General features: G+C 36.4%; 1 protein-coding gene across 2 annotated transcripts in view; it reads left to right on the top strand.

Moving 5' to 3' along the window:
• Nucleotides 1–18,651, top strand: part of LOC138307401 (transmembrane protein 164-like) — a 113,045-nt gene that overhangs the window by 20,119 nt on the left and 74,275 nt on the right. For both annotated transcript variants that reach the window (XM_069248134.1, XM_069248136.1), the window contains exon 4: nt 4,861–4,939. In XM_069248134.1, the coding sequence (XP_069104235.1) occupies nt 4,861–4,939 (79 nt within the window). The remainder of the gene's footprint in view (nt 1–4,860; nt 4,940–18,651) is intronic.

The following is an 18,651-nucleotide window of genomic DNA, read 5'->3' as shown; positions in this document are numbered from 1 at the left end:
CCTTCACACGTACTGTACGCGTGTCAAATCGGCTCATATCAATAAAAACTGGACAGTCACGGGCACCTTCTTACACGTGTTCGTTGTTATTTGTAACTGGAATCTCTTCAATTCCCAGCGTGACGCGCACAGGTATTTTACCTGTACAGGTATATAGGTCACGACTGGTGTTACTTTGGGTCGACCCCCTGTAGCTGGCCACGGGCGGAGTTCACCTGTAATTAACACCTTCTTGGGAGGGAAATTAACTTTATACCCAACTTACCTGTGCCCCGTACACTGTGACAGTACATTTCACGTCCATATATGTACTGTCGTATTTCAAAGTTTTGATGTGTGCAATATGCTTTCCTATAGTATAGATTACGTTGGAAAGAATTAGCTTACACTTATACATTGTATGAATAATTAATTTGTTTAAACGAGTTGCTTGATGTGAAATGTGATCAAATAACTATATTTCTTACACCAGTTACAAATATACGTAGAAAATTGTCGCAATGCAATTTTACAGTATATAATCTTCAGTGTACATACATGTATGCATGTGCATCACTATCTTCAACGTCGTTGTTATCAATGATTATGCATAATTGACTTAATTTGAATATAAATAACTGGAAGTGAAATATTTTCATTCTTTATACATGTATCTTTATTATATGCATGAACTATAAAATGAGAGAACTGCAAATGGTGAAACACGAATTCAAATGTTCAATCTTTATTACAGTAGCTGTGGCGTATGTACGTGCATTTGTAAATGTACATGTACGACCCTAAAATCGATGCCTAGTCAATTGTAAGTAATGAGCTTTTATGAATGCACACCCTTGTAATATACAGCGTGTAATCCGTAATGGAACAAATATTCCGAGAATACAATTTTCCATGATAAGCGGAAGAGCCTTTCGACAATCTACAAAAACCCTGAAACTTGTTATTGATGCGGGAAACACTATAAGATGTTAATTATTACAATTGTTTAGTTATGAAACATCGATAATAGAAATCAAACATATAGATGGAAATTTGATTTACTGCATTTTAAATGTGTTTGTGTGAAAATGTTTTATTCGTCATTTCAATACCATGATACTATTTAAAGTACCAGTATACGCCTGATCGCTTCACTAAAGTTATGACATTGTGACGGTAATATTATCAATAAAGTGTTGTTGTAACAATTTGTTTATTATTTCTTAAAATGTCGGACAAATATGACACTTAGAATAATACAATTCTCTCTTAATACATACGGCTGTACACGTAATTTGTAAACGTACGTGTGAAGTGGAAACTTCGTATCGAGTACAGTCGTGTTTGACTTCATTGTGTTATTATCAGTAAAGAGATGTTGTAACAATTTGTTATTTCTTAAAATATCGGGTAAAATGACACTTTAGAATAATACCATTCTTTCTCCATACACACAGTTGCACATGTAATTCATTTTGTAAACGTACATTTTGTACATGTAAAGTAGAAACTTTGCATTGAGTACTGTCGTCTTTGACTTCATCGTGTCCATATAGTTTTCATAGGCAAATGTTTATATGATATACAGAAACTTTAATCCCGAACATACTCCAGTTTTTCTTGTACATTCGTTTGTATTTCAGAACGTCAATATCCGTAATTTATTTACCGTCAAGCCGTGTCCGTGATTATAACAATGGTATTTCCGGTTTATCATAGCCGATCGTTTTGCGTTTTGCGTTAATCGTTAGCCGGTATTGCGTTAATCGTTTATCGTTAATCGTTAATCGTTAGCGTTAGCAATCGTTAGCGTTAGCTAACGGACGATTTTTTTGCGTTGCGTTTGCGTTAGGCTGGGAACGTTAAACGGTTCAGGTACTGTATGTACCGTAGATGTTTTTGTTAGTAAAACTGTTAATTTAATGTAAACTACAAGGAGGAATTTTGAGTTTAGGACTAGTAACTTTTAGTCAGGACCAGTAACTTTTACTCAGGACCAGTCAGGACCAGTAACTTTTAGTCAGGACCAGTAACTTTTAGTCAGGACCAGTAACTTTCAGTCAGGACCAGTAACTTTTAGTCAGGACCAGTAACTTTTAGTCAGGACCAGTAACTTTTAGTCAGGACCAGTAACTTTCTGTCAGGACCAGTAACTTTTAGTCAGGACCAGTAACTTTCAGTCAGGACCAGTAACTTTTAGTCTGGACCAGTAACTTTTAGTCAGGACCAGTAACTTTTAGTCAGGACCAGTAACTTTCAGTCAGGACTAGTAACTTTCAGGACCCGTAACTTTTAGGGTCGGTCGGTCTTAGGACCAGCTCGAAAAAAAATCCTTAAGGGAGAACACTGAATATGTATATTGCAAATAACTTTCTCAACTTCCTATGGACACCAGAACTAAAGAAGCCATTTTGGATTTAATAGCGAGTCAGGATTCACAATTGTTAGCACTTACCAAGTATTGCTTATTTTAGACATTTCACAGTTATATTATGAGCTGAAAAGTGTTACACTTAAAGTTGAATGATCATTGACTTTTATAGATGTATAACATTTTATCAGCTGTATCAGCCAGTCAACTTAATCAATTAAACATCCATGATATGGGCATGGATCAATAGAGTTTACAATATAATCATATAATATTTAATGGTATTGGTTTGTGCTTCCTCTGTAATACTATATTATTGCATTGTATTGTCAAGATGTCTCATAATGGTATTGACAAAGAAATTTTCCATTTCATTTGAATTTGGTCAAGTAATTTGTAACAGCATAATACAACACAACTTTTCACTTTGTTGAAGTGACAGAGCTTCAAAGTGACAAGGCTTGAAGCCTGACAAAGTGACCAGGCTAGAAGCCAGACAAAGTGACAAGGCTAGAAGTCAGACAAAATGACTAGGCTTGATGCCAGACAAAGTGACAAGGTTTGATGCCTGACAAAGTGACCAGGCTTAAGGTAGGTCCATACTTTTGAAAATCGCGCCAATTCATATGACGCTATACCGGAAGTTGCGGAGGTTGTTTTGAATTCCAGAATGGTTTCCGATACACCACGACATCACACTTGGATATTTTTTCAATAGGTGAAAATTGTCTACATATAATATTGAATGTTTAAAATCATTAAATAAATCAAATAAAAGCAGTGAAGTGAAAATTATATGCTATCTCTGAGGTTTTTGCGGTCCCTGTCGTAAATGGGAATGGATTTTTAAACACCGGAAGTGCCGTTCGTCGCTATAAATCATAAGACGGGACCCGGCCGGACCGAAATTCCGGAATTCTAAAAAAATCGCATACGGATTTCCTTTAAACACACAATTTGGAGAAAATCATAAAAACAAACAGACATAAACCAGATATAATATCACAAAAACGTATGAACTGATGTGGAATGTTTTTTTGCGGCATGATTTTCAAAAAATAGTCAAATATAACCCATCTTAGCACTGGATGAAATGGGGGTAGGGTTGCGAGTTACAAACTTCAAGCTTACAAAATTGTGAAATTTTGATCGAGGACCCCGTGTTTTTATATGATATTTGAAAAACATATTACCTTGGGCATATCATATACAAATATTGTGAAATTGACATGGGTTTTCATTTCCTTTTTGGCCTATTCATTGATTTTTTACGGGCGAAAATATGGCAAAACATGGTAATTACGTATAGAAACGGTCCTGGGAAATAACAAAAATTAGTTGGCATTTGTAAAAATAAAATAGTTTTGTATATTGTTCTATCGTAAGAAATTTAGGACAAAAAATCAACAGGATCGAGACTACATTCACCCTAATATTACAGAAAACATAATTTTATGAATTTTTCTATTTTCGGTCAGCAAATTTGCATGGATGGTATATTTCAAGCTCAAATATCTCAAAAAGTAGTTCGAGAACACCCATTTATCTTTACAGATTTGAAATCTACATGAAAAATGCAAGAAAATAAGACTTGTTAGAAAAAAATGACATGGTTTTTTCCAAAAGTATGGAGCTACCTTAAAGCCAGACAAAGTAACAAGGCTAGATGTCTGACAAAGTGACAAGGCTAGAAGCCTGACAAAGTGACCTGGTTTAAAGCCAGACAAAGTGACAAGGCTAGATGTCTGACAAAGTGACAAGGCTAGATGTCTGACAAAGTGACCAGGCTTAAAGCCAGACAAAGTGACAAGGCTAGATGTCTGACAAAGTGACAAGGCTAGAAGCCTGACAAAGTGACAAGGCTAGAAGCCTGACAAAGTGACCAGGCTTAAAGCCAGACAAAGTAACAAGGCTAGATGTCTGACAAAGTGACAAGGCTAGAAGCCTGACAAAGTGACCTGGCTTAAAGCCAGACAAAGTAACAAGGCTAGAAGCCTGACAAAGTGACAAGGCTAGAAGCCTGACAAAGTGACCAGGCTTAAAGCCATACAAAGTGACAAGGCTAGATGTCTGACAAAGTGACCAGGCTTAAAGCCAGACAAAGTGACAAGGCTAGATGTCTGACAAAGTGACAAGGCTAGAAGCCTGACAAAGTGACCAGGCTTAAAGCCAGACAAAGTGACAAGGCTAGAGATGCCTGACAAAGTGACCAGGCTATTAGCCTGACAAATTAGTCACAAGGTATGATGACTCAATAGAAACAGAAATTATTATCATCACAGATTCACTATTTTGTCTTTGCATATTACACAGTTATATAATTAGATCCTTTGTTGGTAGGAATTTATTGTGATGTCATTATTTTGTGAGCACAATTCATGTCGTTTTCTCCGAAAGTTATGACGTTATGCTCGCCAACACATGACATCACAATCAATACCTACCTGCTAACTCTGTTAGGCATGCCTGTTAATTTTCTCAATTGAATTTCTTATTGTCCTCTATTGCAGTTGCCATTTGAAGTCCATACCTACTATATACAGCACACGTTGATGTTGGTTGTTCCTATATATCTACTCATGATAGGAGGTAAGTTTTGCAGTTCTGATATTTCGATTCTGGAGAATTTACATAACTGTGTAACAGATTCCTATTTGTAATGGTTTCACAAAGATATAAGATCATAATTGAATATTTATTTCATATGGGATTTTTAGATGATTTTAGGTCATCTGACCTGAAGGGTCTGGATGACTTATCGTCATCATGCACCGTCCGTCGACATCCGCTGTCCGCCGAAAGGCCCAGGGTACTCATATTTAGCCTGTGGTATGCTGGGATGAATGGCTACCAAATTTATGAAAATAAATGACCTTGACCTACTTTAAAAAAAAGAATGGCTGAAACTTGCCTGGAATGACCCTGATATGATCTTGACAAAGTGTTGTTACATCTCTGGTTGATCCCAAATCGAATATGGTTACCATGACTTGGGCCTCTTGTTGCATTTTCGACTTCTACTCATAAACCGCTGAAGCAATTTCAATGAAATTTTGTACAAACCTTCTTAGGCATAAGACCAATCAAAATTGTGAATTATATGGTCACCACCCTTAAGGGGGCTGTGGGAGGGCCAAAAGGGATAAAATTGATTAAAATTTCAAAAATCTTCTCTACTCACAGATGTTGTAGAATCAAATACTCTTCTAAGAAAGAAAGGTCTTAAGGTCCTTTACAAAATTTTTGAATTATATGACCCTGGGGTCTCTCGTTTCCCCCTGGGGAGGGGGTTAAGTTTACCAAAGTTTATATAGGGAAAACACAGTTTTGAGCATTATTCGGTCACACTGGTAACCCAAAATGTGTTAATCTTGCCGAACTTGTTAGAATAACGGCAGAATACTTAATTTTTAACAAGTTTCGGCAGGATTAGCATATGTGCTTTTTTATTCAGTATTAACCCTTTATATTAAGACTTTTCCTCATTTTGCTCACCTGGCCCGAAGGGCCGGTGAGCTTATGTCATGGCGCGGCGTCCGTCGTCCGTCCGTCCGTCGTCCGTCCGTCCGTCAACATTTCCTTTAAATCGCTACTTGTCCTAGAGTTCTGCATGGATTGTAACCAAATTTGGCCACAAACATCCTTGGGGGAAGGGGAACAGAACTTGTATAAATTTTGGCTCTGACCCCCCTGGGGCAGAGGAGGGGCGGGGCCCAATAGGGGAAATAGAGGTAAATCCTATAAATCGCTACTTGTCATAGAGTTCTGCATGGATTGGAACCAAATTTGGCCACAAACATCCTTTGGGGAGGGGGAACAGAACTTGTATAAATTTTGGCTCTGACCCCCCAGGGACAGGAGGGGCGGGGCCCAATAGGGGAAATAGAGGTAAATCCTTTAAATCGCTACTTGTCCTAGAGTTTGGCATGGATTGTAACCAAAATTTGCCACAAACATCCTTGGGGGAAGGGGAACAGAACTTGTATAAATTTTGGCTCTGACCCCCCGGGGGCAGGAGGGGCGGGGCCCAATAGGGGAAATAGAGGTAAATCCTTTAAATCGCTACTTGTCATAGAGTTCTGCATGGATTGTAACCAAATATGGCCACAAACATCCTTGGGGGAAGGGGAACAGAACTTGTATAAATTTTGGCTCTGACCCCCCGGGGGCAGGAGGGGCGGGGCCCAATAGGGGAAATAGAGGTAAATCCTTTAAATCGCTACTTGTCATAGAGTTCTGAATGGATTGTAACCAAATTTGGCCACAAACATCCTTGGGGGAAGGGGAACAGAACTTGTATAAATTTTGGCTCTGACCCCCCGGGGGCAGGAGGGGCGGGGCCCAATAGGGGAAATAGAGGTAAATCCTTTAAATCGCTACTTGTCATAGAGTTCTGCATGGATTGTAACCAAATTTGGCCACAAACATCCTTGGGGGAAGGGGAACAGAACTTGTATAAATTTTGGCTCTGACCCCCTGGGGGCAGGAGGGGCAGGGCCCAATAGGGGAAATAGAGGTAAATCCTTTAAATCGCTACTTGTCATAGAGTTCTGAATGGAATGTAACCAAATTTGGCCACAAACATCCTTGGGGGAAGGGGAACAGAACTTGTATAAATTTTGGCTCTGATCCCCCGGGGGCAGGAGGGGCGGGGCCCAATAGGGGAAATAGAGGTAAATCCTTTAAATCGCTACTTGTCCTAGAGTTTGGCATGGAATGTAACCAAAATCAGACACAAACACCTTTGGGGAAGGGGAACAGTACTTGTATAAAATTTTGGCTCTGATCACCCTGGGGGCAGGAGGGGCGGGGCCCAATAGGGGAAATAGAGGTAAATCCTTTAAATCGCTACTAGTCATAGAGTTGTGAATGGAATGTACCAAAATTTGGCCACAAACATCCTTGGGGGAAGGGGAACAGAACTTGTATAAATTTTGGCTCTGGCCCCCCAGGGGCTGGAGGGGCGGAGCCTAATAGGGGAAATAGAGGTAAAATCCTTTAAATCGCTACTAGTCACAGAGTTCCGCATGGAATGTAACCAAATTTGGCCAGAAATATCCTTGGGAGAATAAGAACTGAGTTTGTATAAATTTTGGCTCTGGTCCCGGGGGGCAGGAGGGGCGGGGCCCAATAGGGGAAATAGAGGTAAATTCTTTAAATCGCTACTAGTCATAGAGTTCTGTATGGATTGTAACCAAATTTGGCCACAAACATCCTTGGAGGAAGGGGAACAGAACTTGTATAAATTTTGGCTCTGACCCCCTGGGGGCAGGAGGGGTGGGGCCTAATAGGGGATTTAGAGGTTAATATTAAAATTCCTTCAGAAAAGAAACAATGAACCTGTATTCAGAACATTACTTGGCATTACAAACCAGGTGAGCGATACAGGCCCTCTGGGCCTCTTGTTAACAAGTTTCGGCAGGATTAGCATATGTGCTTTTTTATTCAGTATTAACCCTTTATATTAAGACTTTTCCTCAGAATTCCAATTCGATTAATAAAATTAAGTATTTCTGCCGTAAAATTTAAGTATTTTTAGCTCACCTGGCCCGAAGGGCCGTGAGCTTGATCATGTCATGGGGGCGGCGTCCGTCGTCCGTCCGTCCGTCCGTCAACATTTCCTTTAAATCGCTACTAGTCATAGAGTTCTGCATGGATTGTAACCAAATTTGGCCACAAACATCCTTGGGGAGGGGAAACAGAACTTGTATAAATTTTGGCTCTGTCCCCCCTGGGGCAGGAGGGGGCGGGGCCCAATAGGGGAAATAGAGGTAAATCCTATAAATCGCTACTTGTCCTAGAGTTCTGCATGGATTGCAACCAAATTTGGACCACAAACATCCTTGGGGGAGGGGGAACAGAACTTGTATAAATTTTGACTCTGGTTCCCCTGGGGGCAGGAGGGGCGGGGCCCAATAGGGGTAATAGAGGTAAATCCTTTAATCACTACTTGTCATAGAGCTCTGAATGGAATGTAACCAAATTTGGCCACAAACATCCTTGGGGGAAGGGGAACAGAACTTGTATAAATTTTGGCTCTGACCCCCCCGGGGGCAGGAGGGGCGGGGCCAATAGGGGTAATAGAGGTAAATTCTTTAAATCGCTTCTTGTCATAGAGCTCTGAATGGAATGTAACCAAATATGGCCACAAACATCCTTTGGGGGAAGGGGAACAGAACTTGTATAAATTTTGGCTCTGGTCCCCCAGGGGCAGGAGGGGCGGGGCTCAATAGGGGAAATAGAGGTAAATCCTTTAAATCACTACTTGTCATAGAGTTCTGCATGGATTGTAACCAAATTTGGCCACAAACATATCCTTGTGGGAAGGGGAACCGAACTCGTAAAAATTTTGACTCTGGCCCCCCGAGGGCAGGACGGGTGGGGCCGTGTCCTAGAGTTTTGTTTGGATTGTGACCAAATTTGGCCATAAACATCCTTGGAAGAAGGGGAACAGAACTTGTATAAATTTTGGCTCTGTGGGGGCGGGACGTGACGGCTGACGGCCGAATAACAGAGGGTATCAGAGGGTATCAGTCACAATTACCCAACTTCGTTACGTGCACGGCTATTTATTGCTACATTGTCGGAGGTTGGGAATCGCCAAACTTTTCCGATGCGACGGTGAAATTAACAGATTCGGCGATAGAATTAAGAGTTTCTGCGTTTATATTTCAGTGTTTCTGCGTTTATATTCAATGTTTCTGCGCTAATATTAACACATTTCGTCGCTTACATCGAGCGGGCGCGCCGAGCCGTGACGGCCGAGCACACGGCTTACACAGGTAAACTTTACCTTGTGAAACGAGACTTACAGTACGTACAGCCGCCAGCCGATTGTACCTGTAAAATAATTATGTTTACAATTCTCTTTTCCCTTTAAAAATACATATATCCTCATTATCCTATTCTCCTATCTTTTGTTGTTTTCTTTCCCGCGTCTCGTCATTTGAGCTATGCATTTTGCACCTTTTTTTCGGAAGAGTTCCGATACGAGCGGTAACAAATGAATAACTGTCTAGGTTATGTGTAAAAATATGTGTATATACACGGGGATTAACTATGACAAACAAATTATGTATTTGATTATGTGCAATTACATGTATGTACATATTCTTCTCACAAATTTGAATTGTTGACGATATTAAAATAAGATCGTTTTCCATAAAATAAATAAATATTTGTTATTTACAGACGTTTTGAAAGATATTTTGCTGTTGCCTAAGTGTTATACACAAAGATTCTCATATACGTCCTTGGTTATACATAATGATCTGCTTTTCAGGTTTGCTGAATTGGTTTGATATACATAAAACGACTGATATCATATTCTGGTAATATTTGATGTACTTTGTTGCATGTAATTCCAGTATTTATTTATTTCTGCGTTTATATTCAATGTTTCTCCGTTTATATTCAATGTTTCTGCGTTTATATTAACACATTTCGTCGCTTACATCGAGCGGGCGCGCCGAGCCGTGACGCAAGGTAAGCCTAGTACTATACATGTATACAGACGTATACGTTAGATCTACAATTTGAGTTTTTCGAGTAAATGGTTATTCTAGCTTTATGATGTAGATATTTTCAGTTTCAAAACATTCCATTTACACCACTTCAAAAATTCAAACAAGCATATATTTAACTTTAGATTAGATAATCAGTCCAATTTGATAGCGATATCAAAATGATGTTCGGATCAGTCTGGACTGAGATTTAGATAGCATATGATGTAAATTTCAGTGTAATAAAAAAAAAGTATAATGTAACACTATCTTTTTACGAGTAAAATCCCCCAAAATTTAGCATGAATATATCTAGAATCCGTGTTTTTATTTCATTCAAACTTCTGCTATAACGATATGATGCAAACACGGCACCGTTTTTGAGTAAAAATAAAATGTGGACGGTTATCAGTTATGTGATATTGGAGTTACAGTACCCAGAGATTTAAATATCTATTTAAATCTCTGCAGTACCGAACTTATACCGAAAATAATATGTATATCTATATTGTTGCCTTTGAAACTTTATCCATAACGTTTACTAAAAAGCAGAAATACATCAATGGTATTTCTGATATATGTTCCTATATTACAGTTTAAGTGTAGATTTAAATTCATTATTTCAAAATTATACTAAATCCTTAATAGTATATTCATTGTCGACCGTTTTGTATATCATACCGAGATTTAATAGTATGATATATGAACATTTATCGTATAATCCAAAAAGTAACCACATACAGTGTTCAAATGAAAATTGAAATTACTCGTATACAGGCATTAAAAATAGATATAATATCTTGTACCTTTTTAAAAATATACTAAGTGATATTTAAATAAGTATATTTAGTGTGATAATGTTGTAACCCTTCTTGTATGACTATACATGTACATTAAGATTCGAAACGGTGAAAATACATGCTTAGAATTTTTACAAATACCTTAGAAATTACTGGAGATTGCTATATGCCACGATTCCGTAATTACAGTCTAGACTGGAATAATTTTTAAGGTTAAACCTTTAGTTGAACTAGTTCTTAGAACCATTTTTGTTTCTGAATAAGTCACCTTCCATTTTTGTTTTACCTGCGGACGACATATATATATATGTGTGTATGTAATATGTATTCCTAGGTATGATCAGGTATATTTTATTTCCATTTGCTTTTACATCTTCATTTTAAAAATGGAGGTGATAATAAAAAAAACCTAGAGCATAGATGTACGGGGTTTCCATAATTCAAATCACAATCCAATTAACGGATGTCCTAACCTGATTGACAGTAAGACAATAGCAAATACCCGATATAGTCCACCGAATAGCAAATTGCCCGCGGCCAGGTAATTACAGGTGAGTTCGATGACTGGCGTTGTGTACAGGTAAATAACATCCTGGTCAAGGTATTACATAACCATCAAACCAAAGGCATGGCTAATTATATGGCTGTATCCCGGAACGCCTACATTTTAAAAACATCTACCAGCAAGTATGTTGTTATAACAATTATAGTCTGTATCATAAAGGTAACTTTACCTGTGTGTGATCTACCTGGATTTTTTACCTGGACATATATACTATGTTTTGCATTATGGGCAAAAGGTCGTCAGATGGATTTTGGTAATTGTATCTAGAGGTATACGTATATATATATATTTTTTTTGCAAAGACGACCAAAAAATAACAAATGAAAATAATATATTTGTCGCAGATATTTTTGGCCACACATAACAGCATTATATATATTTTTATGACAATATTTCTCTATCAATTTCGAATGAATTTCTTATATTATGGAATCTAATAAAACTTAATAGCATACGACCTTAGAGGCAAACATCGTAATGTTAGTGCGTATAACATCCATTCTTTACAATATTTTTAGAGAAAAAAAATAGATTTTGGGCTTTTGTAGCAAATAAAAGATGAAACAAATGTTCCCCTTGTCCAACCACAGATGAATATACGATTATTCAAAGCAGTTGTATCAAATCTCGAATATTAACGGACGGATTCCCTCCTACATGCGTTCAATTTCAATTTTTCGGCTAACATATTTCATACTATGTATTTTACCTGGATTATGAGCTTGAGTTGATACCAAATTTATGAAGACAAACCGAAGTTATATCAGGAGAGCTGTGAAATTATTTGTAACTTATAAAAAATAAAATTATTGAGTCAATCAGAAACTTAAATTAAATACATGCACATGTACATACATGTAATATTTTACCTGAGAATATACAGGCACTTAAGTTACATCTTTATAAGTTTTGTTTAATGATGCGCTCTATGTTTTCTATATTTAGCATATCAAAATAATTGACAAAATTTCCAGTTTCTGTTTTTAAGTAACTTATATATATCATATTAGGATGCATGGTTACCATAACAACTGCAGCCGCAATGCTATACAACCGTTATATCTAATTGCATCAAGGAATTTGTACTCGATGTTTGAATTTCAACCTTAATTAGGAATTTGAAAAATGACGTATTCGTGAAACAAAAAGGGCTTAAACCATACATGTTGTCCTTAATTAAGTTCATAAGTTATACAATCCATGACAAAATATACGGATTTTAAATGAAATGTCTACTTTCTTATCAAATAGACGGCAAATACATTCACAAGGAGAACTAACGTTAATTTTGTAAAAAAAAAAAAAAAATAAATAAAAAAAAAAAAATAAGAATTAAAAATGATGTGAAACCTATGGCAGCGACTAATATAAGGGAATTAGCAAAATAGCATCCATCATGTAATCAGCAAAAATAGGTATGACAAACCTTGAAATCGATCGCATACAACATGATATTTCCTACTTACATGCATATTTTTGTAAGTTTAACTTCTTTCCAAATCATCATATACAAATTGGTATGGAATAAGAAGTGACTTAGAGAGTTTTATAGGTGATATTTCATTCAATGGTGTACATATCGCAGGTTTAATTCTTGAGAATATGATGTAACAAATCACATATTTTCACGAAGAAGATTATGATGCCGTAAGAATGTGCATTTTACAACACACTTTTGCAGGAAATTTTCAACATGTTTTTTTCATTAATGTATTAATCATAATAAATGTTTTATAATATGATATTTCATCACGAGGACTATTCTATAATGTACATGTAATATTGATGAATTATCTAGTAAACTACTATATTTTTTACTATAATTTCTAGTAAACTACTATTATTCTACATGCACGCATAGGTAAACTCCAGGTAAGTAGACGAAGTACATGTATCAGAAACTTGTTTGAAACAGACTATAATAACACTTTCTTTGATCTTTTTATCTATTGTTATAGAATGTAGGCGTAGCGGGAACACACCAATTATATATCTATAATGTCGGTGTATCTACTAGTATATCGATTAAAAATTGAAAGCGACCGCACGGTCTGAAAAAAATAGTTTGTTTTGCTTAATATCTCAATATTTAGATCTTTTATAATATCGAAAGTAAATTCTTTCTACCACATGTTGAAACGTTTTACGGAATTGTAATAAATGTATCTCGATTTATTCGGTTAGCAACACACAACACAATGTTTGTAATGATAAATCATCGGTGTGTACGTATGTCAAGCATCATATCCTTGATGCTTTAATCAAGAATTTCTTCAATTGTTACGTAAAATTTTCATTCTACAGTCACAAACTTTGCAATTCACAATGTATCAAAGATACAGACTACAGGAAAATATTATTTAATTAAAGCGTATTCGTTGCTGAACTCCTCGACAGAAAATCGGAAACTTTTATTTCTGTGTGGATTTTCTTTCATAATTACACGAAGATACCTGCTATTAGAGCACAAATTAGAGTATTTGAAAAATCGAATTTCACTTTTTTAGTTATTTATATTCGAGACAAAGTTATTGTACGATTAACTTCACTCAAAAGTAATCATAAAAAAAAATCTTTGATCGGCTTTTCCTGTGACCGTCGATGTAAGTGATAGCACATCAGTTAAAGTACAGCAATAAGCCACGGACTATTGTGACGTCACACGGTTTAGGGCTAGAAAATTATGCATAATCGGGCGGTCAGAAAATTTGACCTCGATATCGGCGGTTTACAGGTTATTCCGGTCGCGCGCGGCACGGAGAGGTTTCTACACGGTCTAATAAAGCCATTTCCAGCATAAACTGAAATTATCATTTTTGACTGCACAAATCCTTTAAATATATCATGGAATTATAAATGCTTATAAATCCCTTATAAATCCTTGTATATATGTAATCGTGTCCCGTATTTTATTAACACTTTTTGAACTTGATTTAGGCCTAATAGTTATCGGACTAACGCACCATTTTATCATAATAAAAATGTAAATGTGTACAGATTACCGAGTACCCGGATGTACTGTTACGTGAATCTCCTAAAATTGCTGACTTGCAATATGGCGTGTGTGTCAATGATTATATATATATAAAGTCAAGTGAATGTATTATATATGCCAATTCATAAATACTTGGTACTGAAACCACCCCCATTTTGTATCCCAACATCGTCAAAAGTATCATCAAGGATTTATAAGTGAGAACTGTCTCTTTACCCTACTAAACACCACGCGTAACGCTAGACGAACCGGGAAATCGAGTCCAACGAAACACCAATGTAAAGTTAATAAAATTTCACAACGTTTAGTACTTGCTTTAAGGACGGAAGATTTAGAAGATATGTCTTAAATTTTTGTTAAAAAATACGACAACTCATGAAATGACGCTTCAGAAAGTAAGACGGTAACCCTCGCACCCACAAGCTACATCAAAGGCTGCGCCGGCGGATATCAACGGAAAATCAGTCGTCGCCCAACGTCACGGTCAGTACACAAACGCAAAAGCTCCTACGTCGTACTTGCCCAAAACCCAGCGTGACTTATTCACCTCACATACGTCCTTGGTATCATCAAGGATGTATTTTAGACAAAAATCCTTAGTATCATATTATCATCTTATTATAAGCGACCGCGGTGTGAAAAAGTGCTCACAGAAATTAGACATACACTACATATGAAACTATATATACTATGGTCTCATTAAATTATTAGGTAGCTGTATGACTGTGTTTCTGAAAAAAAAAAGTAAAAAAAAAAAAAAAAAAAAAACCCGCAGGGTACCGCTAGCTAACTCCTACCCGTGGTGTCAGGATGGCCCCAATAGGGCAAGCAATATAGCTAAATTTGTCCACGGCGCCGTTATCTGTGGAGTTAATTAGTCGGATGACACGTGTGCGGTACACAGTACACCTGAGAGGTGTATCTATGGCGACAACATATAAGTAAATGTACAGGTAATATAATTCACCTGACAGAGAGAGAAGAACATATACTGGCAATAAGTTTTTTTTTGTAAAGTTCATTCTTTGTAAACCCCCATTAAAGTGTACTGGGTTAAAAAGGGTCTTCCCGAACTTCGCTGACAATCTAGTCTCTGTCTTTCGTTGATTAGCATTTTGAGTATATAATTTTTAACAAATGTATAGCACAGTGATCGTTCATATGATATTTTATGTTTATCATAGTGACGTGTATCGATTACGTCACGCACTAAATATAGCCTTGAAAAAATTGCTACCCGTTGGTCGGTTTGTGTTGACACAATATTCCATGTTAATGTGTATTTTATGGTGTAATAAATAACATGCCAGCTATGATAACTCCCAGTAACTGGGTTTCGAAAGGTGTGCTCTTAAACTGAAAATTGTATGAAAATTCTGTTATTATGTGACCTTCTTATTAGTGCTTTATTCGATTCGTGCCATGACGGTTCATCAGGATATTTTTGTGTCTCTTTTTTAGAAATAAGATATGATGATTAATACAGACACCGGTATATCCCGATGTCATTTCCTATAACGAGTTGTACTTAGATCTAACAAATATCCCCAGCTAACCAGTTGCTTTTAAAGACGTTTTTAATATTGTCCAGTGATAGTAATATTAGGAAAAAACCCTTTTAAAGATATTTTAGGTGTAACGACGTCACGAGTATAAAAAATGCATACTGAATCAGAAACGTACAAAAAATTAATGTATGTCGTTAAGTTTCAGATTCAATAAGTTAATCGACAAAGAAATAATAATTTTAAAAAATTCGTTGAAACCTCACTACTTTATGTGTAAACTATTAGGGTAGTAGTAAAAACCTTTACCATAACACTGACTAATTAGCAAAGTCAGTATATCACCATTGTTTATTTAAGTCAAACATGTAATTATGTAATATCAAATAAAAAAAACAATTGTGAGAAAGAGTGATCTTTTTAATGACATATTAAACTTCTTAATTGCCGGAATCTTGTTTTGATTTTATAGTCTTTGTCATTCCGACAAAAAATATCAGTGGCCAAGGCTATAAATACTCCCTCAGACAATCCTTATAGTATCATACAACATGAATACCTTTCAAGAAGCAACCTACCGATACCTGTCCAGCGACACCAAGAAGACCTGCATCCTCGGTCACAGCTTTATCAGACGCCTCATCGCCCGATGGAGAAAAGAAGAAATACCACTACCCAATTGGTCATTCCATGACTTCGGACGAGGTGGTTTGAAGCTTCGACAGCTGAGAGATATCGTACTAGCCGAAGATTTTTCCATCTATCACTCCGTCTTTGTACAGATAGGCGAAAATGACATCGCTGACCAGTCAACGGCTTGTACAATTGGACTTCAAGAAATCCATAAACTGTTTATCGCCCAGGGTGTAGAAGTGGTGATGTTCGGCGAGCTTTTTCCGAGACACGATCGCAAATTCAACAAGACCGCATCACTTATCAACAGAATGATGAAGAAACAACACCCTGACATCATTTGGCAACACGACAGAGACTTGTTGAAGACAACCTCAATCTGAGCTAAAGATGGTACACACCTGAAACCGTCGGCGGAAGTTGCTTTCTCCAACAGCATTGACCGGGCCATCAGACACATGAGGGCTTGATCTTATAATCAGCCAATCCTTTATAAAAAAGCCATTTTCATGGCTACCCAAATAACCTGAAAAGCAGATCATTATGTATAACACTTAATCAGCATTTTACAATTAAAGGCAACGGCAAAACGTCTGTAAATAACAAATATTTATTCATTTTATGGAAAACGATCTTATTTTAATATCGTCAACAATTCAAATTTGTGAGAAGAATATACATACATGTAATTGCACATATCAAACACATAATTTGTTTGTCATAGTTAATCCCCGTGTACATTTGTTACCGCTCATATCGGAACTCTTCCGAAAAAAGATGCAAAATGCATAGCTCAAATGACGAGACGCGGGAAAGAAAACAACAAAATATACATGTAGGAGAATAGGATAATTAGGGTATATGTATTTTTAAAGGGGAAAAGAGAATTGTAAACATAATTATTTTTCAGGTACAATCGGCTGGCGGCTGTACGTACTGTAAGTCTCGTTTCACAAGGTAAAGTTTCCCCGTATAAGCCGTGTGCTCGGCCGTCACGGCTCGGCGCGCCCGCTCGATGTAAGCGACGAAATGTGTTAATATTAGCGCAGAAACATTTAATATAAACGCAGAAACATTGAATATAAACGGAGAAACATTGAATATAAGCGCAGAAATAAATAAATACTGGAATTACGTGCCACAAAGTACATCAAATATTACCAGAATATGATATCGGTCGTTTAATGTATATCAAATCAATTCAGCAAACCTGAAAAGCAGATCATTATGTATAATACTTAATCAGCATTTTACAATTAAAGGCAACAGCAAAATATCTTTCAAAGATTTTATTATAGTCTCCCAGACACATTAAACTGTGTTACATGGATTATAAAAAATACAAGTTACATTTTTAACTGCACGTGGCAGGATGGACAATATATAGCATTACCAATTACTAAAATATGGACAATTAATTTGGAAATTAACAATACTTATACCGTACTACTATCGTAGCTTTTATTCACATCTACAAAAATACCATCATTTTTCTAATGAATAGAGACACCTTCTTCAATAATTGGATATTACAAATACCTATAAGGCCACCCATCTTATGAAGACTGGGATTACTATAATAATACTGTGGGATATATTTAATAGGTATATTTTTTATTTCTTCGTGTTTACATACAAAAAGATAGTGAAATTCATCCCCGATATTTTCATTGCATAAATGGCATATTCTTTCACGTTTCTCAACATTACGCCATCTTCCAGTCTCAATTTGAATTTTTAAACTTGATGTACGGAATTTAGTTATGTATACTCTATTCATTTCCGATAATTTTATAAGATACTTTTCAAATCCAAATTATTTTTTTATATATTAGATAAGTTTGCCCTCTTGAGGAATTTTCCACATCTGAGAACCATTTTTGTGTGAACTGATCTTGAAGGCGCTGTTTCATAAAACTTTTATAAAAACTGTTAATCATTTGTATTTTATTGAGGAAGATATTTGACTGACCAGATTCATCAAAAATATTTTTAATGAAAGATATCCATTTTCAAAACGTCAGTAAATAACAAATATTTATTTATTTTATGGAAAACGATCTTATTTTAATATCGTCAACAATTCAAATTTGTGAGAAGAATATACATACATGTAATTGCACATAATCAAACACATAATTTGTTTGTCATAGTTAATCCCCGTGTATATACACATATTTATTTGTTACCGCTCGTATCGGAACTCTTCCGAAAAAAGGTGCAAAATGCATAGCTCAAATGACGAGACGCGGGAAAGAAAACAACAAAAGATAGGAGAATAGGATAATGAGGATATATGTA

Source organism: Argopecten irradians, chromosome 14 (genome assembly GCF_041381155.1).
Source record: "Argopecten irradians isolate NY chromosome 14, Ai_NY, whole genome shotgun sequence".
Lineage (NCBI taxonomy): Eukaryota > Metazoa > Mollusca > Bivalvia > Pectinida > Pectinidae > Argopecten > Argopecten irradians.
This window is presented reverse-complemented; position numbering and strand designations above follow the sequence as displayed.